Source organism: Cynocephalus volans, chromosome 4 (assembly GCF_027409185.1).
Source record: "Cynocephalus volans isolate mCynVol1 chromosome 4, mCynVol1.pri, whole genome shotgun sequence".
Lineage (NCBI taxonomy): Eukaryota > Metazoa > Chordata > Mammalia > Dermoptera > Cynocephalidae > Cynocephalus > Cynocephalus volans.
Window position 1 is genome coordinate 51,005,173 of NC_084463.1, and position 24,870 is coordinate 51,030,042.

Genomic DNA, 24,870 nt, shown 5'->3' on the forward strand with positions numbered 1-24,870 from the left:
CCACAGCCCCAGCCCTGCTTTCGCAAGGGCAGCCCAGCCTCCAGGAAGAGGGGTCCGAAAGACAACCCCCCACCAGCCCTGCAGAGCTTCTGCTGTGCCGCTCCCTCTCCACCCCCGGCCCCTGCAGTCAGTGCAGTCCAGCCTCCTGTGAGAGGGGTCTCAGAGACAGAAGCTCCCCCGAGCCCCCTAGTCCTGCAGAGCCTCAGGTGCCAGGGGTCTAGAAGACAACCTCCCACTCCGCACTGCCCCAGCCCACTCCGGCGCCAGCGCTCCCACCCCACTGCAGGGCAGGAGCAGCTCCCAGCCTCGGGTGGGAAGGGTCTTAGAAAAGGGCCCCCAGGCACTTCCCTTTCCACGCCACCCCAGGCCCCAACCTTTCTGTCCCAAGCAGAGCAAGGACCCCAGCCTCCTGTTGGGAGTGGGGGGGGTCTCAGAGACCAACATCCCTCCCAGCCCCCACAGGGCCTTTGAGACCACTGTAATGCCCCACCTCCCCTCCCTTTCCCCTGTGGCCATCGACCCCTCCCCATGTGGGAAGGATCCAAAAGACAGGCCCCCCAATCCCTGCCCTGCAGAGTCTCCATTGGAAGGGGTCTCAGAGACACTCCCCCTCCGGTGCCCCCTCCTCCTCCCATCCCGCAGTGCATGCAGCCCAGCCTCGTGTGGGAGGGATCTCAGCAGCGCCCCCATCCCTGCTCAGCGCAGTCACCTCTGACGGTGAGGAATGCAGACGTCACCATATCCCCAGCCAGGAAAGTCACCCGGCAGCTGTCCTGTGGCCGCAGGTTTTTAAGTAGCAGCAGGTGCCGCAGGCCATTCTCGAAGTAGACCACCTCAGCGTTCTCTGAAGTGTGCACAGGCTCGTCATCCAGCAGCCACGTGTGGGCGGCCACTTCAGGCCGGGACAGCTGGCACTCGAACAGTGCCTCTCCACCCTCGGGTGCCTCCACATTCTCCAGGCCTCGGACCACTGTGTTCTTGGCTGTGGAGAGAGAGGGGCCTCAGGGTGAGCCAGTGCCTCAAGGGGTCCTCCCACCCCACCGCCCCTTGGGAGAGTAACAGAATGCTACCCAGTGGCTGCATGTGAGCGGCACTTAGTGTCCATGTGGAACCACCCACGTGCGCCTCTGTGGTCAGCAACCCACCACGCCCTGCCCTCCTTGTGTCGGCACCTCACATCAGCATTGTGCTCCCGATCCGCAAGGAGCAGCATCCCCGACCTCACAGGTGAGAAACCTCACCCGGTGCTTAAGAGACTAGTTACTGGTGCAACACATGACTGAAGCTCTGCTCTTGTCACACCCTGGCATCACTGCAGCATCGGGGGCTGAAAAGGCCCCTCTCCTCTCATCGCAGAACCAGAGCCATCTGACCTGTTGTGGCTTCTGGGATGCGCGGCTCACACTAGCACAGACCACAGACCTCCTCCCTAATCCACAGCCCCTCAGCTCTCCTCTCCCTTGCTAATTCTCTTGTGCGTCCATGTCCATGAGTCCAATAATTGACCATGTATTTCTAATGGAAGCCACCAGCTCAGCAACTGAGCATGCACTGCCCCTGCCACAGTACAGTTCCTGGCACGGGAGCTTGCCACCTCTCAGGGCCTGTTCCCACCTCTCTAGGCCACCTGGATCACAGAGCTGGTTGTCACTGCTTGCCATTTCACCATTACTGCACGCCCGAGCCGCACCAAAGCCGTGCTGGGCCTGGGGCTGTCCACCAGGTGCCCTCACCTTGCACTTGCAGCAGGGCCACCACGCGGGTGCCCGCAGCCTCACAAGAATAGATGCCACTGTCACAGGGCAAGGCCGGCCTGAAGGTCAGCCTGGCCACGGTCCAGTCCTGCTCTATGGTGACACGGTGCCCATCTGCTTGCACCTCCCGCTCGTCCATCTTCCATGTGGCCTGCACAGGCCGCGAGTACTGGCAAAGGAGCTCGGCAGAGCCACCCTCCTCCACGGCCAGGTCCTGCATGGCACTGACCACCTCCACCGCAGGATCTGTCGGCCAACATGCCGGACACACGTAAGCCCTCGGGAACAGCGACACCAAGACCCGCCCACTTTCTGCTGTCAGCGTTAGTTGCTTCAGCAGCAGCAAGCATGGAGTTGCACAGAGAACAGCTGAGCAATGCCCACCCAGCGTTGCGCAGGGAGGGGGACCCACCATGGCAGCCCAGGGCCCTGCACACTGGACAAGCCTCACTCCCACCTACAGCAGATGGCACTGTCAGGCTTGGTCACTGTCCAGGCTGGGTTCCTCCTGGTCCCTTTCCCCCTGAGCCCCCACTTCCCTCTGGCTCAGGTCACACATTGCCCTAACAGGGATACATGCCTCCCCCTCCGAAGACCCTTGGCCCCAGCTTAGAATCCATAGCCCCAGGCCAACTTTCCCTTTCCCCAGGGGTCTTGCCAGGCCTCCATCCCATCTCCAACTGTCGAAATCCTACTCAACAAATAGTTGTTGGCTCCCGGGACCCGGGTAAGCCTTCCACATTTCCTATGAGAGCACACAGAAGGCCCATTGGCAAACATACCATGTGAAGCCACAGGGAGGGGGCTAAGTAGGGTCCCTGCCAGCCAGCTGCCTCCCCATTTGGCCAGCTCTTTCCCAGAGTGCACAAGACCTCAACTGAGCCCACAGCAGGGCAAGCAGGTGCAAGCAGGAACAGGCTGGGGTGGGGGCCGCTCCTTCAGGATCCCAGAGAGGCTGGCACTTGCCTCCAGAAGGCACTGGGCCTCATGGCTGGGCACTTGCAGCCAGCACGGTGATGGCCAGGCAGGCATCAGAGGCTGGGCTCTACATGGCAGGTGGGCATGGGGGTGGCCTCCTACTAAACTGTTCCCTAAGCCCAGACTTCCCATCCAAGAAGCGGGACAGGAAGCTGCACACCATGCCCACTGGGCCACCTGAGGCAAATGGCACACATGGAACCATACCCAATCTGTGGCCCAGGGACCAGCCCCTGACCCTTATCCCCACCCCCCAAGGGCCTGCAGAAAGCACACACAGGCAGCAAAGGCAGAAGCCTCAGCATGAGGGAGTCCCCATCGGCCAATACCTTTGACCAACAACTTGGCCGTGGAGACCAGAGACCCTGCACGGAAGGTGATGACGCCCGAATCGGCCACCCCCAAGCCCGAGAGACTGAGGGAGTGAAAGGTCCCATCATACACGGTGATGACACTCTCGGGGCCGTCCTGAAGCAGGGTCCCATCCAGCCACCAGTGGGCCTCTGGCCCACCAGCACGAGACACCTCACAGGAGAATGTGGCCACCTCCCCCGCGAAGACATCCACATTCTGCAAGCCACGTACCAGGCACAGCACTGCCTCTGTGCAAGAGGGCAAGAAGGAGGACGAGGCTGGGGCACCCGGGGGTCTGCCAGGTGGGGGCCACCCCCTGGAATTCACTGGTGTGGGGTGGGGTATAATAATTGATTTGGCCTTTGCCCCTGGTTTCTGGCACCAAACTCCTAAAACCCTAAGGATTTCTTGAATGATAGAAATGTCCTTTGCTATTCGTAAGGAGCTCATTTTGATCACACTTGAGTTTAAGCTAATTAGATGACTCAGGTAGGGCCATTAAGTAGTTACGGAATAGGGGCTGGCCACCAGAAAGACCAAGCGTTCAGAGGGTTGGAATGTTCCACCCTATCCACCAACCTCTGGCAAAAGAAGAGGGGACCAGGGATTTAAGCTCTATAAAAACTTTTGAGCAAGATTTGATGAGTTCCCAGGTTGAACACGTGGAGGTGGTGGGAAGAGGGCACACTCGGAGAGAACATGGAAGGTCCGTGCCCACTCCCTGCCCTGCATCCCTTGTCCTGTAAATATCTTGCTATCGCTGTATTGCGTCCTTTACAATAAGCGAAATGTTAAGTAAGTGTTTCTCTGTGTTCTTTGAGTTGTCCTAGCACATTAATCAGACTCAAGGAAGAGGTAGTGATAATCCCAATTTACAGCTGCTCAGTCAAAAGCGTGAGTGGCACCTGAAGCAGGGGCAGTCTTGGGGACTGAACCCTTAACCTACGGGGCCTGTCTCTAACTCCAGGCAGATAGTGACAGAATTGAATTGAATTACAGGACACCCAGCTGGTGTCCACTGGAGAACTGCTTGGTGTGTGAGAAAGAAAAACCCACACATTTGATTACAGAAGTGTTCTGTTTTGACCTCAGTAGGAGAGAAACAGTATGTTGTTCACTAGATTGGTGTCAGACGTGCGACTTGCTAAAACAGCCCTGGGACTTGCTGGTGCAGGGGCCACCCTGGGATCCACCAGAGCCATCCTGGGGCCTACTGAAATAAATTCCACATAGCCTAGAAGGGTACCTGGACTGGGGTCTGGAAACCCACCTGGGCCAGCTGGCCTACCCTGATCACAGAGGGAGACACAGAAGCCACCCAAAGTGAGCCATGGAGACTGGCTCCGTCATCAGATGCAACCTCAGCTTGCAGCCCTGCACCCCCACACACCCCTTCAGAACACACCTGGTTTCACCCTCAGGAGGCTGATGACCTGCATCCATGCCTTTTTCAAAAGGCAGAATGGACAAGCCCCAAGCACTACGGTCGGGGCTCTTTCGGGTGTTGAGTGCCTCATCTGACCCAATATGGGGGCAAAGGAGAAGCCACCAGAGCCTGCCACTCTGAAAGCGTAGGAGTCAGCCCCAGGAAGTAAATACCCATTCCTGGGGGTGTGGAAGCAGCTAGGTGTCCTACCCCAAGAGGGCACTTTGTCTAGATGTCCCCCAAGGTCCCTCCAGCCCTTGGGTTCCAGGGCACTAATGCCAGCTGGCAACTGCTCCCTGCACAGCAGGCCCGAGTGAAGGGGACTTCCCAGATGTGTGTGCGGCCATGGCCTGCCCTGGGCCCTCCACACATTCCTCCTTCCTTCCTGTCCACCTCTCTGATGGACATTCAGGGCAGGCACAGCAGACGAGGAGCTGAGAGTACTCCTGGACCACTGCTGCTCACAAAGCTGACCCCATACCCCACAGGCAAGAGAGGAGGATGGAACAAAAGGCTTCTTCCATCACCTGCAGCTGGGGGCCAGGTAAGGGAGACACCCGAACAATGCCAGGCAGGGAAGTCCCTGCACCTACGCCAGAAGGCCCTACATCAGGAGCCTCTCCACGCTCTTCCTCGCGTGAACCACTGGCACTAATCTGCCCCTTGACTGTCTTCCCCAAGTGTTCATCTGACCACCTCCCCATGCTCCACCAACTCTTCTTCTCATCTCCAGTGCCCGTTCCTAAGCTTACCCATCACACCACCTACCTGGGCACTCTTTCACACACTTCTGCCCAAGGCCCTCCCCCGGAGGCCACAGACAGGCATCCGTATGTGAGCCAACTCACCCAGGCTGAGGATACCTCACCTAGAGAGGGGCCCAAGCAGAACCCAGCTCCATGCTGCCCCCACACAGCCGCCCACCCTGATGAACATACCATGCACGTCCTGCCCTGACCCAGCTCAGAACACCCAGAAACTCTCCCTCTTTATCACTCAACTCGAGGGCACTGGCATCTGGAACCTTTCCCAGCCCTGCAGGCCTGCATCTGTTTATCCCTGAAGACTCAAGATGTAGTGGCACCTGGGACACAGGACACACTGTTTCCATGTCCAACTCCCCCAGAAGAGTGGGGGTTCCCTGAGGGCAGACTGCATCTGGCCCATCTTGAGGTCCAGAATTTGGCCAAGGGTAGGGGCTTAGAAGGTTTGTTTGATGGTGAATGAATGGATATCAGATATAATGGTGGATGGATGATAAATGGTGGATGGTTGGTGGATGGATGGATGGTGAGTGGGTGAATGACAATGGATGGATGGACAGACTGAAAGGCTGATGATTGATGAATGGATGGACGGGTGTGTGGATGGATGGATGGATGAGTCAATGGTGGATGGAAGAACGGATGAATGGTGGATAGATGATGAATGGATGGATGGGTGAATAAATGGATGGTGGACAGGTGAATAGATGAACAGACGGTGGGTGGATGGGTGGATAAATGGATGGAAGGGAGTAGATGGATGGATGGATGGATGAGTGGTTGGATGGTGGGCAGATGCATAGATGGATGAGTTGATGGTGGATGGTGGTTGGTGGATGGATGGATGGTGGACTGATGAATGAATGGATGAATGGTTGGAAGGTGGATGGATGAATTGATGGGTGGTGATGGATAAGTGGATGAATGAATGGATGAATGGGTGAATGGTTGGATGGTGGATGGGGGGATAGACGGATGGTAGATGGATAGATGGATGGATGGTTGGATGGATGGTTGGATAGTTGGATGGTGGATGGATGAATTGATGGATGTTGGCAGATGAATGGATGGTCGATGTGTGGGTGGATGGATGGTTCCTAAAATCTTGTTTGCATGCTTGCTCCAATCTGTATGTGTGTCACGGGCATGCTACTTTGCACCTTTGAGCCTGGACATGTGTACACGTGTGTGCACCTGTAACCAGGCGTAGGCATCTGGAGAGTGAATGTTGGGAGGGCCCTGCCTCAACCTTAGGACCCAAACCCGTGGCAACCAGGCTCCCCGTCTCCCTCTTGCAGACAGCACTAATCTCCTACAGGGACCCCACATGCTCTGAATTTCTTTCTCTTTTTTCTTTCTTTCTTTTTTTCTTTTGGCAGCTGGCCAGTAAGGGGATCTGAACCCTTGACCTTAGTGCTATCAACACCACACTCTAATCAACGGAGCTAACTGGCCAGCCCTCACCCCAGAATTTCTCAAGGTGATCTCCACCAGCCCACCCTGGTGGCTTCTCTGGTCTGTGACTTTAGTGGCCAAGGGTTGGAAAATTGCCAGTCCCAAGGCACGATCACGGTTGGAAGTCTTGGGTTTCTGTCCCCTCCAACAACCACCACTGGGTAAGATGCTATGGGGCCCAGGAAACATACACCGACAGAGGGACTGGAAGGGGCCTGCCCACCTGTGACCTTCAACTGGGCCTCTGAGCTGCAAGTGCCCACTTGGAAACTGATGGTTCCAGCATCCTCGAGGGTCACCTGAGGAAGAAACGGGGGAGATGCTTGGCCCTGGTGGCCCCATAGTGATCGGGAGAGGCCCATGTCTCTTGACAACTCCCAGTGACGGGGCTCATCATACCCCCAACCAAGTCCCCTGATGGAAGAACTCCCTGGATGGAGCTGGGACCGTCCCCGTCCTGGTGGGGGCAGGTCCTGGGAGCCCCACCTTGTGCAGGGTGAGCGAGTGGAGCGTGCCCTGTTCCACGGTGATGTCGTTCATCTCATTGGCCTGCAAGGGCACCCCTTCCAAAGCCCAGCAGGCCTCCTGGCCCAAGGCCCTGGACAGCCGGCACCAGAAACGGGCATCTTGGCCCTCGCTGAGCTGCACGTCCTGTAGGGGCTCCAGGATGGTCACCTCAGGGACTGGACACAGGGGAGGCATGGGCATCAGCTCCTGCATCTGGGCTGCCCCCTCAATCAGCAGAGCCTCCATGGCCTGCAGTGCAGCCCCATTACCCCTACCCTAATTCCTGAAGATGACCAGGTAGGGGCCTGTTCATTCCCTCCTCTGGCTCCATGCAGAGTCCACAGCCTGGGCTCTGACCCATGGAAATGGTGGAGATAATCCAAGGCTATGGGGTGGGCCAGTCTGCAGTGACCCCCTCATATAAGGCCCTCCCCCAGCCCAGGAGGCAGGGACACAAGCTCCAGCACCGTGAGCCGCCAGGAAGCCCACTAGCCCCTGACCACCAGCCTGACTCAGCCCTTCAGCCCAGGAGTACTCTACCGTGACATCCCAGGGTCACCCCCAGCAAGTTCCCCAGCCCTCAAAAGGCAGGGACTCTGGCCATGCCGCCCGTCACTGCACCCCAACAGGGCCTAGCCTGGACATTCCCACCCCATGCACAGTCACAGGGAAGGCCCACCCGCAGCACACCCGAGCCCTCTACCTCGAACAGTGAGCTGGGCAGAGGATGTGTGGCCACCCACACGGAAGGAGATGGTACCAGCATCCTCAGGAGTCACGCCTTTCAGCCAGAGCGTGTGGGTGCAGCCATCCCGCACGGCTACCTCTGTCACCTCATTGGTCTGCAGAGGCACGCCCTGGAGACTCCATTGCACATCCATGGCACCAGCGCGTGACACCTCACAGCTGAACTCCACGTCCCCATCGGCCTGTGCCTCAGTGTCCACAAGCCCCCGCACAATGGTCACCTCAGGCTCTGTGGGGCAGGGTGAGAAAGGTCCCTTTACTAGTCAGGTTAAAGAACCCAGGCCAAGCCCACTTCTCCTGGCCACCCTCACACTCTTCTGCTACCCCATGTGGCATCTATCACCTGATGTGCTCACAAGGATGGCCCCCTCTGTGACACTGAGCTCCTTGGGAACAGAAACTGGGTGTGAGGACCTGTCCCTCCAAAGGCCAAAGGGGCAGCTCTGCTTGGAGGAGTGGGAGAGGGATTGCCGGACAGTGGACCTGTCACCTCTCCCCAACGCTGCAGCCAGCCCCACCTTGCTCAGGACACCAGAGAAGCAAGACTTTCAGGAGAAACAGGGAGGGACTCAGGGAGGGCCAGCCAGGCCAGGCTACCCCACCTGCTGGTTGGGGGACAGGCAGCAGGGTAGCCCTCAAGGGCCTGGTCCTTTACTGCTGAAGCTCTTCTCTCAGAGGATCAGGGTGGGGGTCGCGCAGGAATGAGGAAGAGAGCTTGTAACCAGAGGGACCTTGGCCACCCGTGTGAATCGCACCTGGCACAGCCAGGTGTGCCCCCAGGGGCACTACTGGGTGGCAGATGTGATGGGGCTCACCTTTGACCCTGAGGGAGGCCAAAGTTTTCTGGCCATCCACCACGCAGGTGTACTCGCCAGTGTCCTTGTCCTCTAGCCCATGGATCAGCAACTCGCATGTGGCCCCCTGGTGCCGCATCTCATACTTGGGGCCTACGTGCAGCTCCACACCCTCCTTGAGCCACTGCACGGGGGTCCCCGGCTCCACCTCGTTCAGCTGGCAGCATAGCCGGGCAACTTCCCCTGCCTCCTGCTCTAAGCTCTGCAGCTGGGTCTTGAACTTGGGCCTGGGAGCTGGAGGGGACCAGGGAGGCACGCTTAGGGCCACAGAGCAAGGCCCCCCTGCCTACTCCACAGGGCCGTGAGGATGGCCAGGGGACTGCAGGGGCCATCGAGCAGCTCACCGCGGACAGAGAGGCTGGCGGTGCTCTGTGCATGGCCTGTGTCGCAGGTGTAGTCGCCTGAGTCCTCCTGTTCAGCACCACACACCAACAGCTCTGCAAGAGCGCCCTCCTGCACCATCTGGTACTTGGCACAGGGGAAGAGCTCCAGGGAGCCCTTGCGCCACTCCACGCCCGTGCCCGCCCGGCTCAGCTCACAGCGCAGATGTGCCGTGGCGCCCTCATCCACCTCCTGGGCCTGCAGCTCCCTGAGGAACTGCACGGGAGCAGCTGCGGGGCAGGGGAGAGACTGTGAGGTGAGACCTCTGAGCAGCCACCGGGCAGGGGAATGCACTGGGCACTGCAGGGCACAGGGAGGGACCGCAGGGTCACAGCTATGGGGATGTGGGAGAGCCAGTGAGCAGGTCCCAGAGTGGCTTTGGGGGGCAGGGAACGCACAGCAGCTACCATAAGGGTGCAGCTGTGACGGGGGTGGGAAATAGGGTGAAAGACTTATAGGGGTGGTGAGGAACCCAACTGGCAGGCGCTACGTGGTGGGGTGCACAAGAAAGCATAAGAAAAACACTTCAGGAAGTAGGACTGGGCACAGACTTCATGAATATGACCCCAAAAGCACAGGCAACCAAAGGAAAGATAAACAAATGGGATTATATCAAACTAAAAAGCTTCTGCACAGCAAAAGAAACAATTAACAGAGTTAAAAGACAACCAACAGAGTGGGAGAAAATATTTGCAAAATATACATCTGACAAAGGATTAATACCCAGAATATATAAGGAACTCAAACAACTTTACAAGAAGAAAACAAGCAACCCAATTAAAAAATGGGCAAAAGAGCTAAGTAGGCATTTCTCTAAGGAAGATATACAAATGGCCAACAGACATATGAAAAAATGCTCCACATCACTCAGCATCCGGGAAATGCAAATCAAAACCACACTGAGATACCATCTAACCCCAGTTAGGATGGCTAAAATCCAAAAGACTCTGAATGATAAGTGCTGCTGAGGTTGCGGAGAAAAAGGAACTCTCATACATTGTTGGTGGGACTGCAAAATGGTGCAGCCTCTATGGAAAATTGTATGGAGGTTCCTCAAACAATTGCAGATAGATCTACCATATGACCCAGCTATCCCAGTGCTGGGAATATACCCAGAGGAATGGAAATCACCAAGTCGAAGGTATACCTGTTCCCCAATGTTCACTGCAGCACTCTTTACAATAGCCAAGAGTTGGAACCAGCCCAAATGCCCATCATCAGATGAGTGGATACGGAAAATGTGGTACATCTACACAATGGAATACTACTCAGCTATAAAAACGAATGAAATACTGCCATTTGCAACAACATGGATGGACCTTGAGAGAATTATATTAAGTGAAACAAGTCAGGCACAGAAAGAGAAATACCACATGTTCTCACTTATTTGTGGGAGCTAAAAATAAATAAATAAATACACAAACTGGGGTGGGGGAGAAGACACAATAACTACAATTCCTTGAAGTTGATACAACAAGCAAACAGACATGAGGTTGTCGGGAGGGAGGAGGAGGAGGAGGAGGGAGGTTTCAATCATGGGCCACAATAATCAACCACACTGTATAATGATAAAATAAAAAAATTTAAAAAGGAAAAAGAACTTTTTAAAAGGGAAAGAAAAAAAGAAGGGCACAGAGGCAGAGCCTGAGGGGAACTCCGGGAGCGGCTACCGGTGTGTGGGGGGGCAGCTACCGGAAGGGGGGCAGAGCCAGAAGCATATACGGGGTAAGGGGGACCTGAGTGGCTAATGGCACAGCTACAGATGGGGGTGGGGGAGATTGCACAGGTGCAACTATGGGGAAGGGGGGCATGGCCTCGACCCCTGAAGCTAGGACCACCAGGTGAGGATGTAGCCCTGAGAGTCAGCCCAAAGCATGGGGACTGAATCCTCCCCACTCCCGGGGGCCTTTGTCGGGGGCAGGCCAGCCTGGGGCGCCGACCTGTGACAGTGAGCATGGCGCTGGTAGCCTGGGAGCCGCAGGCGCAGGTGTACTCGCCGGCATCCTCGCGGCGCAAGCCCCGCAGAACCAGCTCAGCCACGTGGCCCCGCTGCCGCGGCTCCCGGCGCCCGTCGGCCTGCAGTTCCAGGCCGCCCTTGCTCCAGACCACGGCAGCATCAGACAGGGACAGCTCACAGAGCAGGCTGGCTGTGGAACCCTCCTCAGCCTGCAGGCTCTGCAGAGGCTTCCGGAAAACTACCTGCAGAGCTGGGGTCAGGGGGCGAGGGGAGGCAGGGTCAGCATGAGACCCGCACCCCAAGGCACCTGACACCTGGCCCACCTCTGCAGGACACACTTTCCCAGGCTTGGGGGTGGGGGACATGGGTCTGAGTGGGCTTCCAGAGTATGGGGAGGTGGTCGAAAAGTGGAAGGGGGCTTGAGATCTGTCCAGGACAGCCCCCTCAGCAGGGCTGTGTCCACCTCAGAGCCCAGGGTAGGGCTGTCTCCCCCTCAGACACCGGCATAGGGCTGTGTCCCCCACAAACCCCAGGCAAGGGCTGTGTCCCTCCCAGACCCCAGGGCAGGGCTGTTTCCCCAGGAGACACCAGAGTAGAGCCATGTCCCCAAGACACCAAGGCAAGCCTGTGTGTGACAGACCCCAGGATGGGGTTGTATTCCTCCCACAAAGCCCAGTGCAGGGCTGTGTCCCCTCAGATCCCAACGGCAGGGCAGCATCCCCCATATACTGAGACCCTGAGATGGGGCAGGCACTACTGATCCCAGTGAGTGGTCAGAGCCACACCGAGAATCAGGGCAGGATGCAGGGCCCAGAGCTGTGGGGTATCGCCCTCCCTGGAAGGCACACTGCCCCCTTAAGAAAGAATCATGTCAAGAGGCTCACATGCAGGAGGGTGGAAACTTGGGCTGATTAGAAGGGGGTGGCAAAAGTGGAAATTCTGTCTTCACCACAGCGCAAGGCCACAGAGGACATTTGGATGGAGATCAGACACAAGGACAGTGGGCAGTGCTGTGGCACAGGAGCAGAGGGACATAAAAAAACCCAACACAGGGCACAATAGAAAGGAGCACCCATGGTGAACAGGCACAGTGTCAGCCCAGGGGTGGACACAAAGCAGGCAGGACACCCAGATGTGCACACATGGCCACACATGGTCTTTACCCCTGACGGTCAGTGTGGCCGAGGTCCTCTCCTGCCCACACACGCACGAGTACTCCCCGGCATCTGCCACGGCCAGGCCACGGATCTGCAGCTCACACACGGCCCCATCCTGCCGCAGACTGTATCTGTCCCCATCTCTGAGCGTGTCTGCTCCCTTCCTCCACTCCACGGGGGCCACCTTGCTCATCTGACACCTCAGCATGGCTGTGGTCCCTTCTGTGGCCTCTTCATTCTTCAGACCTTCTGTGAACTTGGCAGGCAGGGCTGGGGAGGATCAGAAGGACTCAGACACAATCACACTCTCTGAGCACACATCGAAGACAGGATGTGGATGGCACAGAGAAAACACAAAACGCTGCTGCACACAGGCCACATGCTAGGTGTGTCAAGTACAGGCTGTGGATTGTGGCTTTCCTAGGTCCAGAGTTTGCACATGACACAGAGCAGCCAGGAAACAAGACAGGGACAATAAAGACATGGATGGAGAGAACACAAAGACGATGGCAGACTACAACACAGATGAAAATGGACAGGAGAGGGGTGGTGGGTAGCCACCGAATAACAGTCCACGTAGCCGCACGTGGTCTTTACCCCTGACGGTCAGCGTGGCCGAGGTCCTCTCCTGCCCACACACGCACAAGTACTCCCCGGCGTCCGCCACAGCCAGGCCACGGATCTGCAGCTCACACACGGCCCCATCCTGCCGCAGACTGTATCTGTCCCCATCTCTGAGGGTCTCTGTTCCCTTCTGCCACTCCACAGGGGCTGCCTTGCTCAGCTCACACCTCAGCGTCGCTGTGTCCCCTTCCGTGGCCTCTTGGCTTCTCACATCTTCTATGAATCTGGCAGGCAGGGCTAGGAAGGGCGAAGCAGTCACTGAGAACATTGAATTGTCTGGAGGACTCTGTGTACAGGACACAGAAACCCACAGGAGCCACATACGCTGAAAAAGGACCACAACATGAGCAAATAAATGAATGTGCAGATGGTGAGAGAAGCAAACGGCCTGGGAGGAACCGAGGACACAATTGGTTGGACAGGAACACAGGACACCTGACAAGGAGAATGGGAGGTGGGAGATGCCCAGAGGATGCCAGTTAGTGGACAGATGCCCATAGTGTCACCACAGGAACTGAGCCACACTTAAAGGCAGGAGGTGGTAATGTGAAGACAACTTGCAGGTGCAAAGCCACAGGTTTACACAGCCACACACAGTCTTTACCCCTGATGGTCAGTGTGGCCAAGGTCCTCTCCTGCCCACACACACACGAGTACTCCCCAGCATCCGCCATGGACAGGTCAAGGATCTGCAGCTCACACACAGCCCCATCCTGCTGCAGCTTATATCTCTCCCCCTCTCTGAGGGTTTTTGTTCCCTTCCTCCACTCCACAGGGGCTGTCTTGTTCATCTGACACTGCAGTGTGACTGTGGTTCCTTCTGTGGCCTCTTCATTCCTCAGACCTTCTGTGAACTTGGCGGGCAGGGCTGAGGAAGGTCAGAAAGACACAGACATAATCACATTCTCTGAGCACACACCAAAGACAGGATGTGCTCAGACAGCACAGAGAAGATACAAAACCCTACTGCACACAGGCCAAATGCCAGGTGTGCCACGCACAGGCTGTGCATTGCGGCTTTCTTTGGTTCAGACTGTGCACATGTCACAGACCACTCAGGAAACATGACAGGGATAACAAAGACATTATGGGTGGAGAGGACACTACGATTTGACAGAACACAGAACAAAGGGAACAGAGAGAAGAGAGGACTTGGGCAGCCACCAAATAACCCATGTGGCCACATGGGCTCTTTACCCTTGACAGTCAGTGTGGCTGAGGTCCTCTCCTGACCACATACACACAAGAACTCCCCAGGATCTGCCATGGACAGGTCAAGGATCTGCAGCTCACACATGGCCCCGTCCTGCCTCAGTCTGTATCTGTCCCTGTCTCTGAGCGTCTCAGGCCCCTTCCTCCACTCCACAGGGGCCACCTTGCTCAGCTCACACCACAGCGTGGCTGTGGCCCCTTCCATAGCCTCCTTGGTCTGCAGATCTTGAGTGAATTGAGCAAGAGCTAGGAAGGGTCAAATGGACAGAAACCATCAAACCCTCTGCAGCATTTGAGAAACGCGACCTGAACATCCAGGTGGACACGGAACCAGGAGGTAAAGTGCAGGGAAGTGGGAAGAGGCAGACCAAGGAGTGCTTGAGGATGAGGTCTTCTGGCTCGCTGCCTATCAAGGTGCAGGGTGGATGAAAGATGGACTTCATCCCACACTTCTTCTCAAAGGGCATCTTGTCCTACCTATGATCTTCCATTACTGGCTAAGCAAGCTCACAAACCAGGTATGCAACAATCTGATGAACATCTCTCCCTATGAACCCACAGGAGGTATCTCGCGCTCACAACATGTACTGCCCTGTCATAGACATGATACCCATCCTAGGTAGAGCTTCCATCCAGCACTTCCCATGCCTGGACATACCTGCACTGACTGAACATCTTCCCAGCCTACATGAGGATTTGCCTTTCCCACCTATGAAACTCCTGTCCTGACCCTACTAGACTCACACTCCCACCCATTGCTGCCTCTTCCCTGGCTCATGTCACCTGGACCCAAGTGGATTCCAGCTGTGGCCTTCTACTCACAGCTCTGACTCTTCAACCTGCCATCATCTCCTTCCTCCCAACTCCAGGCAGAGTGAGAGTGAGAAATCAAAAGTTACAGCTGACAGGGCCCACACTGGTGATACTCTGTTACAGGCTGACGGTGCTACCCAAAACTCTTACATTGAAATCTTAACCCCAACTACTTCAGAATGTGACTGTATTTAGACATAGGGCCTCTAAAGAGGTGATCAAAGTAAAATGAGTTGTTAGGATGGGCCCCAAATCAATATGATCAGTGTCTTTGTAAGAAGAAGACATTAGGACATAGACACACACAGAAGGGTGACCATATGAAAACACAGGGAGAAGACAGGTGTCTATAAGCTAATCAAACAGACTTCAGAAAAAGCCAATTCTTTTGATATTTTTATCTCAGACATCTAGCTAGCAAACTTAACACAAATTTTGTTGCCAGGAGTTGGGTGCTGTTGTAACAATTACCTAAAAAATGCAGAAGTGGCTTTGGAACTTGTTAAATGGTAGGCACTGAAAATTTTTTGAGGGAAATGTTAGAAAAAACCTAGATTTCCATAAAGGAAGGTATATTAGTCCACTTTAGTGTTTTGCTATAACAGAATACCTGACACTGGATAATTTATAAAGAACAGAGGTTTATTCAGCTTATGATTCTGGGACAGCTGCATCTGGCACAGGTCTCAGGCTGCCTCTACTCATGGCAGAATGCAGCAGCAGCTAGCGGTACAAGCAGATCACATGGTGAGAGGAAGCAAGAGGGAAAGAGGGAGGTGCCAGGGTCCTACAAACAACCAGCTCTCACGGAAACTAATAAAGCAAGAACTCACTCACTACCCCCACCCCTAGGGAGAGCATTCATCCATTTATGAGGGATCTGCCCCCATGACTCAAACAGCTCCCGACACGGCCACACTGGGGATATTTCCATATGAGTTTTGGGGGGATGACACATTCACACTCTATCAGGAGTGTTGGTGGAAATCCGGATGTTAAAGCTACTTTTGGTCAGGACTCAAATGAAGATGAAAACAATTACTGGAAACTGGAAGAAAGGTGATCCTTGTTATGAAATGGCAAAGAACTAGGCCAAATTGTGTTCTAGTGTTTTGTGGAAGGTAAAACTTGGAAACAAAGAAATGTTGGATATTTTGCTGAGGATATTTAGTTGAAGATGCAGGCTTGAAGGTTTCTCCTTGCTTCTTAAAGTAAAATGTGAGATGAAAAAATTTTAAAAAGAAGAAATGATAACCAAAAAAGAAACAAAAACTTGAAGTTTTGGAAAATTTTTAGCCGATCCATATTGCAGAAAAATGAGAAAGTGCGTTCTGGAGAACATCAGCGATGTGGCTGAACCAATCATTAGCTGTAGAGTTTATGATTTATGGATCGGTGATTTATGGATCCAATCAGCCATCTTAGCAGAAGCCAGGAATAAAGATGGGATTATCCAGGAAAGATATATGGAGAAGTCTCTTGTCTGATGGCTTTGACCCCCCATGAATTGCACAGGAGACCAACGAGATTTTTGTGAACTTTATATCAGCATAATGAAGCCAGATTGGACTGCATGGGGCAGATATGGGATGAAATGAAGGAAGGTTATCAGACTTCTGAAACTCTACAGGATGGGTGCAAAGAGCCACATGGCTGCAAACGTGTCATCCTTCTAGAAATGGGAAGAATTACCCCCCAAAGGCAACTCAGAGATCAGCAGCAGGGCTATTACTGCTAAATAGAGGTCCAGAGAGCCTGGCCCCTTCTGCCTAGGGATGAGGGGGTGAGGCTGTTGCCCAAAACTGAGAGGGCAGGATGCTGTCCAGGACCAAGATATTGGGGCCAACACCCTGGTTAGCATTAAGACAAAAAGAAATATTCTCCTACCTTAAAATCAGATGGAATTTACACTGCTAGGTTTCGGACTTTCTTGGGACCCATCACCTCTTCCTTCTTTCCAATTTCCCCATTTCTGAATAGGCACATTTATTTTATGCCTGTCCCACTACTGTATTTTGGAAGTACATAACTTATCTGGTTTGGTAAGTTAACAATCAGAAAGGAATTTTAACTAGGGTGAGTCCCACATCACACTTAATTTATATGATATTTAGATGAGATTTGGACATAGAGCTGATGTTGAAATGGCTTAAGACTTTCAGGCTGTTAGGATGGTGTGAATGTATTTTGCATGTGAGAAGAACATAAATTTTGGGAAGCCAGAGGGTGGAGTGTTATGGCCTGAAATCTGTCCCCCTCCCCTACAAACTCATATGTTGAAGTCCTAACCCTAGTATATCAGAATGTCACTGTATTTGAAAATAGGATCTTTATGAGGTAGAATGATGTTGTTAGGGTGGGCCCTAATCCAATGTGACTGGTGTCCTTAATAAAAGAGATTAGGACACAGACATGCACATAGAGGACGACCACATGAAAACACAGGGAGAAGACGGCTGTCTAGAAGCTAAGTCATCTCGGAAGAAACCTATGCAGCCAACGCATTGATCTTGCAATTTCAGTCTCCACAATTCTGAGAAAAGAACCTGTACTGTTTTAGACACCACCTGCAGTACTTTGTTACAGCACCCTGAGCAGAAGGCAGCATTCCCACAGAAGCTTGGCGTGACCCCAAGGATCAATCAAACTCTTCTGCCAAATTCAGGAGGGCCTGGCCTGCCTGGCAGCCTCCTGTGCCTGAAGCTCCCAACTCTGCTCTGCACATCTGTCAAACAATGCACATACACCCCACTCCCATGCATGCAGCCCAAGAGCCCGGGTACATCCTCAGTTCCTGGAAAGATGCCAGCGGCCCTGGGCAGCTCTCCTGCACCCTGACTCCTGTCTGTTGGTGCCTCCATTGGGTCCCTGCACTATTCACCACTGGAGTCTCTAGCTCCAGGCCCTAGACTAGTCCAAGGATGGTGAGAATGAGATGACAATGACACTGAGAGACATAGAAGAACACAGACCACGAAGGTCAGGTAGGAGAAGAGAAAAGGCACTCAGGTGGCCACCCATAGTCATTACTGCTAATGGTCAGTGTGGCCGAGGTCCTCTCCTGCCCCCCCCCACACGAGTACTCCCCAGCATCTGCCACGGCCAGGCCATGGATCTGCAGCTCACACACGGCCCCGTCCTGCCTCAGGCTGTGTCTGTCCCCATCTCTTACAGTCTTCATTCCTTTCCTCCACTCCACGGAGCTGCCCTGCTCAGCTCACACCGCAGTGTAGCTGCGGCCCCTCCCATGGCCTCTTGGCTTCTCACATCTTCTATAAATCTGGCAGGCAGGGCTAGGAATGGCCAAGGCGTCGCTGAGAATACTGAGAAGATTCTGTGTGTACAGGACACAGAAACCCACAGGAGCCACACACACTGCCAAAGACCATGACATAAATGAAAGAACAAAAGTACAGATGCTGAAGGAAGAACATGGCCCAGGAGGGCCCCACAAAGGGATAAACATGAACCTGAGGGCATCTCCTGAATGAGAATAAGGGAGGTGAGAGATGCCCATAGGACCCCAAATAGAAAACAGACAATCACAGGTTGCCACAGAAGGTGTGCCACATTTGTAAGCAGAAAGTGGTGATGCAAAGACAACATGTCGATACCAAGCCACGTGTCCACATGGCCACACACAGTCTTTACCCTTGACAGTCAGAATGGCTGAAGTCCTCTCCTGCCCACACACACATGAGTACTCTCCGGTGTCCATCACGGCCAGGCCACATATCTCCAGTTCACACATGGCACCATCCTGTTTCAGGCTATATCTGTCCCCATCTCTGAGGGTCTCAGGTCCCTTCCTCCACTCCACAGGAGCCTCCTTGCTCAGCTCACAACGCAGCGTGGCCGTGGCCCCTTCTGTTGCCTCCTTGTTTCTCAGTTTTCCTATGAAGTGGGCAGGCAGAGCTGCAACAAGTTCGGACAGACACAGAGAACGTCAGATCCTTTGGAAAATGCTGAGGGACAGGACAGAGGACAAGACACAGAATCCAACAGGACAGACCTGAGGTGGACAAGAGGTGGGAAGCAGGCCACAGATGCTAGTTGCTCCTGATTTGTACAATAGCCCAGAAGGCCGAAAGAAATTCCATGAAGTGATGTAAGGAGGGTGACAGAGATGGGAGCACAGAACAAACGAAGATCGACAGCAGGAAGCCAATGTTTGGACATCTGAACACGGATCTACTAGCAACAAGCACTCTTTACCCCTGACAGTCAGCGTGGCCGAGGTCCTCTCCTGCCCACACACGCACAAGTACTCCCCGGCATCTGCCACGGCCAGGCCACAGATCTGCAGCTCACACACGGCCCCGTCCTGCCGCAGTCTGTATCTGTCCCCATCTCTGAGGGTCTTCGTCCCCTTCCTCCACTCCACAGGGGCCGCCTTGCTCAGCTCACACCGCAGCGTGGTAATGGTCCCTTCGGTGGCCTCTTCATTACTCAGACCTTTTGTGAACTTGGCAGGCAGGGCTGCGAAGGATCAGAAAGACACAGACACAATGACTCTCTCTGAGCACAGGACGTGGACGGCACAGAGAAGACACAAAACCCTACTGCACATGGGCTGTGCGTTGGGTGCGCCAAGCACAGGCTATGGATTGTGGCTTCTGTTGGTCACGCCTGTTAACATTGAGGCCATGGGCCATTCCATAACCTCTTGTCTTCTCACATCTTTTGTGAATCTAGGGGCAGGGCTGGGAAGGGCCAAGCAGTCACTGAGAAAATCGCTATCTGGTGGGCACTGTGTACAGGACACAGAAACACACAGAGCCACGGACTGCCAAAGGACCATGGCATGAACAAGACACAAATGAACAGATAGCGAGGGACACACATGGCCCAGGAGCAACAGAGGACACAAAAGAATGGACACGAACGTGAGGACATCTGCTGAGGAGGAGGAGAGGGGGTGGGAGATGCCCAGAGGAACCAGGTGGTGGAGAGACAATGACAAAGTCACCACGGGAGCTTAGCCGCATTTGGAAGCAGAATGTTGTCACATGGCAACAATGTGTAGACACCAAGACACAGCTCCATGTGGCCACACGTGGTCTTTACCCCTGACAGTCAGCGTGGCCGAGGTCCTCTCCTGCCCACACACGCACGAGTACTCCCCAGCATCTGCCACGGCCAGGCCACGGATCTGCAGCTCACACACAGCCCCGTCCTGCCGCAGTCTGTATCTGTCCCCATCTCTGAGGGTCTTCGTCCCCTTCCTCCACTCCACGGGGACCTTCTTGCTCAGCTCACAATGCAGCGTGGCCGTGGCCCCTTCTGTGGCCTCTTCATTTCTCAGACCCTTTGTGAACTTGGCAGGCAGGGCTGGTGAGGATCAGAAAGACATGGACACAATCATACTGTGCACATGCAAGAGACAGGACTTGGACAGCATGGCAAATACATTAAGCCCAACTGGACACTGGGCACAGACGCGATATGGGAACCACATTCTGCGAATTGTGGCTTGTGTTGGTTCAGCCTGTCAACATTTGGCCACGGCTCCTTCCATGGCCTCCTCAAGCCTTATACTTTTTATAAACCTGGCTAGCAGGGCTGCGGAGGCCACAAAGAACATCAGGCTCTCCAGAGAATGTTGGGAGACATGACATGGACAGTCAACAATGAAACACACTCTGAAGGGAACAGGTTAAAAGCATGGTCACATGACAAGTGGACTGGAAATGGTGCAGCAGAAGCACAGGACCGTCCAGTGGTGCCCATCCAGGCAAAGGCCAGCAAGGAAGGCTATGGAGGAGCTGGGATGCTCAGTGAGGACCTTGGGATGAGGACAGGTACATGGAAATGGCTATGGGACCCATGGAACGGACAGGCAGAGGCGGCGACCAGAAGGGATAGCTCCCTTCCCAGGATCTCCCGTGGCCTGTCCTGGCTCAGACTATATCTGATCCCCCAGGACCCAGGCTCGGGCAGGCTGCTCAGCTCACACCACGCTGTGGCCATGGACCCCTCTGCGGCTCTGTTTTACAGTTGTCTGGTGATCTTGGTGGATGGCTGGAGGAAGGAGACACAGAACAGGCTGCCTAAACCTCTCCCACGTGGTCCCACCAGTGCCTGCTTTTCATTGCTTCCTGACGCTCCTGAGGCCAGAGTCCAACACTGACCAGGACAGACCAGAAACAGTGACCACCCCAGCCAGGAGGGAAGAGAGTGCCACCGTCCTCCTGGAATGTCACCGTGTTCTCGGTGCAGGCAGAGCCCACCTGTGACAGGCTCCCTGATGCCTGAACCTAGTGCATGAAGAAATGAGCAAATGAACAAATGCAGGAGCGACCCACCCAGACACAGGAGCACGTGGGAGGCGCCGCCACAGATCAGAGGGAGGGAGGAGGCAGCTGGCTCCTGGCTGCTGTGCACTGAGGCTGGGTGGCCTCCCCTGCCTGCCAGCCAGAGATTGGGGCCCCCAGGGTGCCCAGCTCCAGCCCCCTAGATGTCTTGGAGGCAAGTGGCTCAGGGCACCTGTGGGACTTTGTGGTCCAGTGGTAACTTCCAAACACGCAGATGTCCTCTGCTCAGTATCCTCTAAGGGGGTCCACATGTGGTCTGGGTAAGACATCTACCACCCTGGCTGGCAGCCAGGCCACCCTGGGTCCTTGGACATTGGTGGCACCTCCTGGAGTCGGGTGAGGGAGCAGCTTCCTGTGCGGTCTCTTTCCAATGTGCTGCACCCACATGACGGGCCTCAGATCCCACAACTCTCTGTGGTCTCTTGGCAGGTCTGACGGCATGAGGATCCGGTGCCTCCACGCTATGGATGCTGTGCCCTGTTCCTGCAGCCCGAGATGGCGTGGCAGCCAGGCCTCTCCACAGGGGTATGCACACTGTGCACAGAGCAAGGACCGCCTGCTACAGGCAGGGGTGGCCACACCTGGCCACAGAACCCTCTCCTCTGCTGCCCTGGGGAGTCCATCCTTGTCATGTGAGTGGAGCCCACCAGAGCCCTCAACAGGAAACCTCTCAAGCCTGCAGAGGTGTCTTTCCATCTGCTCTGCCTGAGACACCCCAGGCCCTTCATCGACGTCTGTGTTCGTTCCATCCACTTCCCGTGAAGAAAATGACCCAAGTCCTCCAAGGGCCCTATTGACATGACCGTGAGATCATGGGCTCGGGAACCAGGTCCAGTAGCCTCATCTCCATGGTGGGCCCAGCTCCAGCCAAGGTCGCTGCTAACTCCAAACGCACAAGACTCCCCAGGACCCACCACAGCCGGGCCGCGAGTCCCCAGTACACTGCGTTTTGGGCTGTACCTGTCCCAATCTCTGAGGATCTCGGGCTCCTTCCTGCACTCCACAGGTCACATGCCATTGTGGCTGTGGCCCCTTCTGTGACCCACTCAGGCCCCAGACCTTTTCTCAACTCTACGGTGAGGACTGGGAAGAAATGGGAAAGACAAGGGACACACAGACTCAGCAGCCTGTAGACTCACACAGGGCCTCGCACACCACATGAGCGACAGACACAGATGGGAGCTGACAGCAGGGCCACCAGAACCAAGGTCAGCAAGTGTGCTCCAAGACCGCAACCAGGGGGACAACTAAAGGACAGGCCTCGCCTTCACTACATCGCACACACCCTCACCTCCAACTCGCTGGGCACCGTGTCACACCCTCGCCTCTGTGTCACCCACGCCACGCCCTCGCCTCCCATGCCTGGCACATGTGCCCTGGCTGCCCTCCCATCTAACCTCCCCTCTGACATTCCTGCCTCCTGGACTTGTTCTCTCTCACCTTTAATTCCTTTTCCTGGTGTGCTGCCTGCAAGGACCGGTAATTCCATGTTTCCTAATTGTTTGCTTCTTTTCATCTCCTCTACCCCTGGCTGTGACCCCAGCAGCAGCTGGGAAGGACCCCTTGTGTTCTGCCTTTTCTAGCTCTCAGGACACATCCCACACAACACGTGAAAGACAGGCTGAAGACATGAAGGAGACACACACACAGAAAGGCAGGGACTGAAGCACAGATGGGGGCAGAGAGAAGGGACATGAAAAAGTGCTGACACACAGTCATGGGCCCACATAGCCACACACGGTCTTTACCTCTGACGGTCAGTGTGGCCGAGGTCCTCTCCTGCCCACACACGCACAAGTACTCCCCGGCGTCCGCCACGGCCAGACCACGGATCTGCAGCTCACACACAGCCCCATCCTGCCTCAGGCTGAATCTGTCCCCATCTCTGAGGATTTCAGGCCCCTTCCTCCACTCCACAGGGGCTGCCTTACTCAGCTCACAGTGCAGCGTGGCCGTGTCCCCTTCTGTGGCCTCCCTGTTTCTTAGTCTTCCTACGAAGTGGGCAGGCAGAGCTGCAACAAGGTCACACACAGAGAGCATCAGACTCTCTAGAGAGCACTGGGGTACAGGACAGAGGACAACACACAGAATCCAACAGGACAGAATCTGCAGTGGCACGAGGGGTGGGAACCTGGCTACAGAAACTGGTGTCTCCAGATGTGTACAACAGCCCAGGCAGCTGGAAAAAATTCCATGCATAGTCAAAAGAACATGAAATGAATGGAGACAGGAGGCAGGAAGCCAACACTAGGACACCAGAATGTGGATCTACTGGCCACGTGGTCTTTACCCCTGATGGTCAGTGTGGCCGAGGTCCTCTCCTGCCCACACACGCACGAGTACTCCCCGGCATCTGCCACGGCCAGGCCACGGATCTGCAGCTCACACACAGCCCCATCTTGCCGCAGACTGTATCTGTCCCCATCTCTCAGGGTCTCTGTTCCCTTCTTCCACTCCACAGGGGCCACCTTGCTCAGCTCACACCGCAGCGTGGCCGTGTCCCCTTCCGTAGCCTCTTCATTTCTCATATCTTTTGTGAACTTGGCGGACAGGGCTGAGGAGGACCAGAAAGACACAGACACTATCACACTCTCTGAGCACATGGAAGACACATGACGTGGACGGCACAGAGAAGACACAAAACCCTACTGCACATGGGCCATGTTCTGGGTGTGCTGAGCACAGGCTGTGGACTGTGGCTTCTGTCGGTCCAGCCTGTTAATATTGTGGCTGTGCCCTTCTGTGGCCTCCTCAGGTCTCATACTTTATATGAATCGAGCACGCAGGACCGGAGAAGTTCAGAAATACGTGGAGAACATCAGATTCTCTCCAGAATGTTGGGTGACAGGACATGACAGAACTGAAGGCAAGACACACAATCCAACAGGACCACAAGACAGAACCATGGTGGTACGAGGGGTGGGAGGCTGGCTACAGATGCTGCTGTCTCCTGGTTCATACAGCAGCCCAAGAAGGTGAAGGGATTCCATGAAGTGATGGGCAGAGGGTGGCGGAGACACCGGAAGAGAATGTGGAATGAGTGAAAGTGGACAGCAGGAAGTCAGTATGTGCACATCAAAACTACTTGGCCATGTGAGGTCTTTACCCCTGACGGTCAGTGTGGCCGAGGTCCTCTCCTGCCCACACACGCATGCGTACTCCCCGGCATCTGCCACAGCCAGGCCACGGATCTGCAGCTCACACACAGCCCCGTCCTGCCGCAGTCTGTATCTGTCCCCATCTCTGAGGGTCTTCATCCCCTTCCTCCACTCCACAGGGGCCGCCTTGCTCAGCTCACAATGCAGCGTGGCCGTGGCCCCTTCTGTGGCCTCCTTGGTCTTCAGATCTTGAATGAATCGAGCAGGCAGGGCTAGGAAGGGTCATATGGACAGAAAACATTAAACCCTCTGGAGCATTTGGGGACCCGACCTAAACATCCAGGTGGACACAGAACCAGGCAAGCTGGAGGGATGCGGGAAGATGCAGACCAAGGAGTGACTGTGAGGTCTTCCTGCATTCTGCCTGCCAAGGTGAAGGTCCGCCAGGAGATGAGCTCTATCCCAAATCTCTTCT

At 55.0% G+C, this 24,870-nt stretch overlaps 1 protein-coding gene across 25 annotated transcripts in view; it reads right to left on the reverse strand.

The window, feature by feature from the left end:
* Window positions 1–24,870, reverse strand: part of OBSCN (obscurin, cytoskeletal calmodulin and titin-interacting RhoGEF) — a 182,985-nt gene that overhangs the window by 66,246 nt on the left and 91,869 nt on the right. For 13 of the 25 annotated variants that reach the window (XM_063095249.1, XM_063095241.1, XM_063095247.1 and 10 more), the window contains 19 exons: window positions 24,404–24,667; window positions 23,588–23,851; window positions 23,046–23,309; window positions 22,258–22,380; window positions 20,051–20,314; window positions 19,199–19,462; window positions 18,635–18,898; window positions 13,563–13,826; window positions 12,932–13,195; window positions 12,341–12,604; window positions 11,161–11,427; window positions 9,184–9,450; window positions 8,801–9,073; window positions 7,942–8,214; window positions 7,218–7,414; window positions 6,955–7,030; window positions 3,062–3,334; window positions 1,734–2,000; window positions 710–982 (listed from right to left, as the gene is read on the reverse strand). In XM_063095249.1, the coding sequence (XP_062951319.1) occupies window positions 710–982; window positions 1,734–2,000; window positions 3,062–3,334; window positions 6,955–7,030; window positions 7,218–7,414; window positions 7,942–8,214; window positions 8,801–9,073; window positions 9,184–9,450; window positions 11,161–11,427; window positions 12,341–12,604; window positions 12,932–13,195; window positions 13,563–13,826; window positions 18,635–18,898; window positions 19,199–19,462; window positions 20,051–20,314; window positions 22,258–22,380; window positions 23,046–23,309; window positions 23,588–23,851; window positions 24,404–24,667 (4,665 nt within the window). The remainder of the gene's footprint in view (window positions 1–709; window positions 983–1,733; window positions 2,001–3,061; window positions 3,335–6,954; window positions 7,031–7,217; window positions 7,415–7,941; window positions 8,215–8,800; window positions 9,074–9,183; window positions 9,451–11,160; window positions 11,428–12,340; window positions 12,605–12,931; window positions 13,196–13,562; window positions 13,827–18,634; window positions 18,899–19,198; window positions 19,463–20,050; window positions 20,315–22,257; window positions 22,381–23,045; window positions 23,310–23,587; window positions 23,852–24,403; window positions 24,668–24,870) is intronic. The other 12 variants (XM_063095244.1, XM_063095243.1, XM_063095255.1 and 9 more) reach the window with 10 other exon arrangements.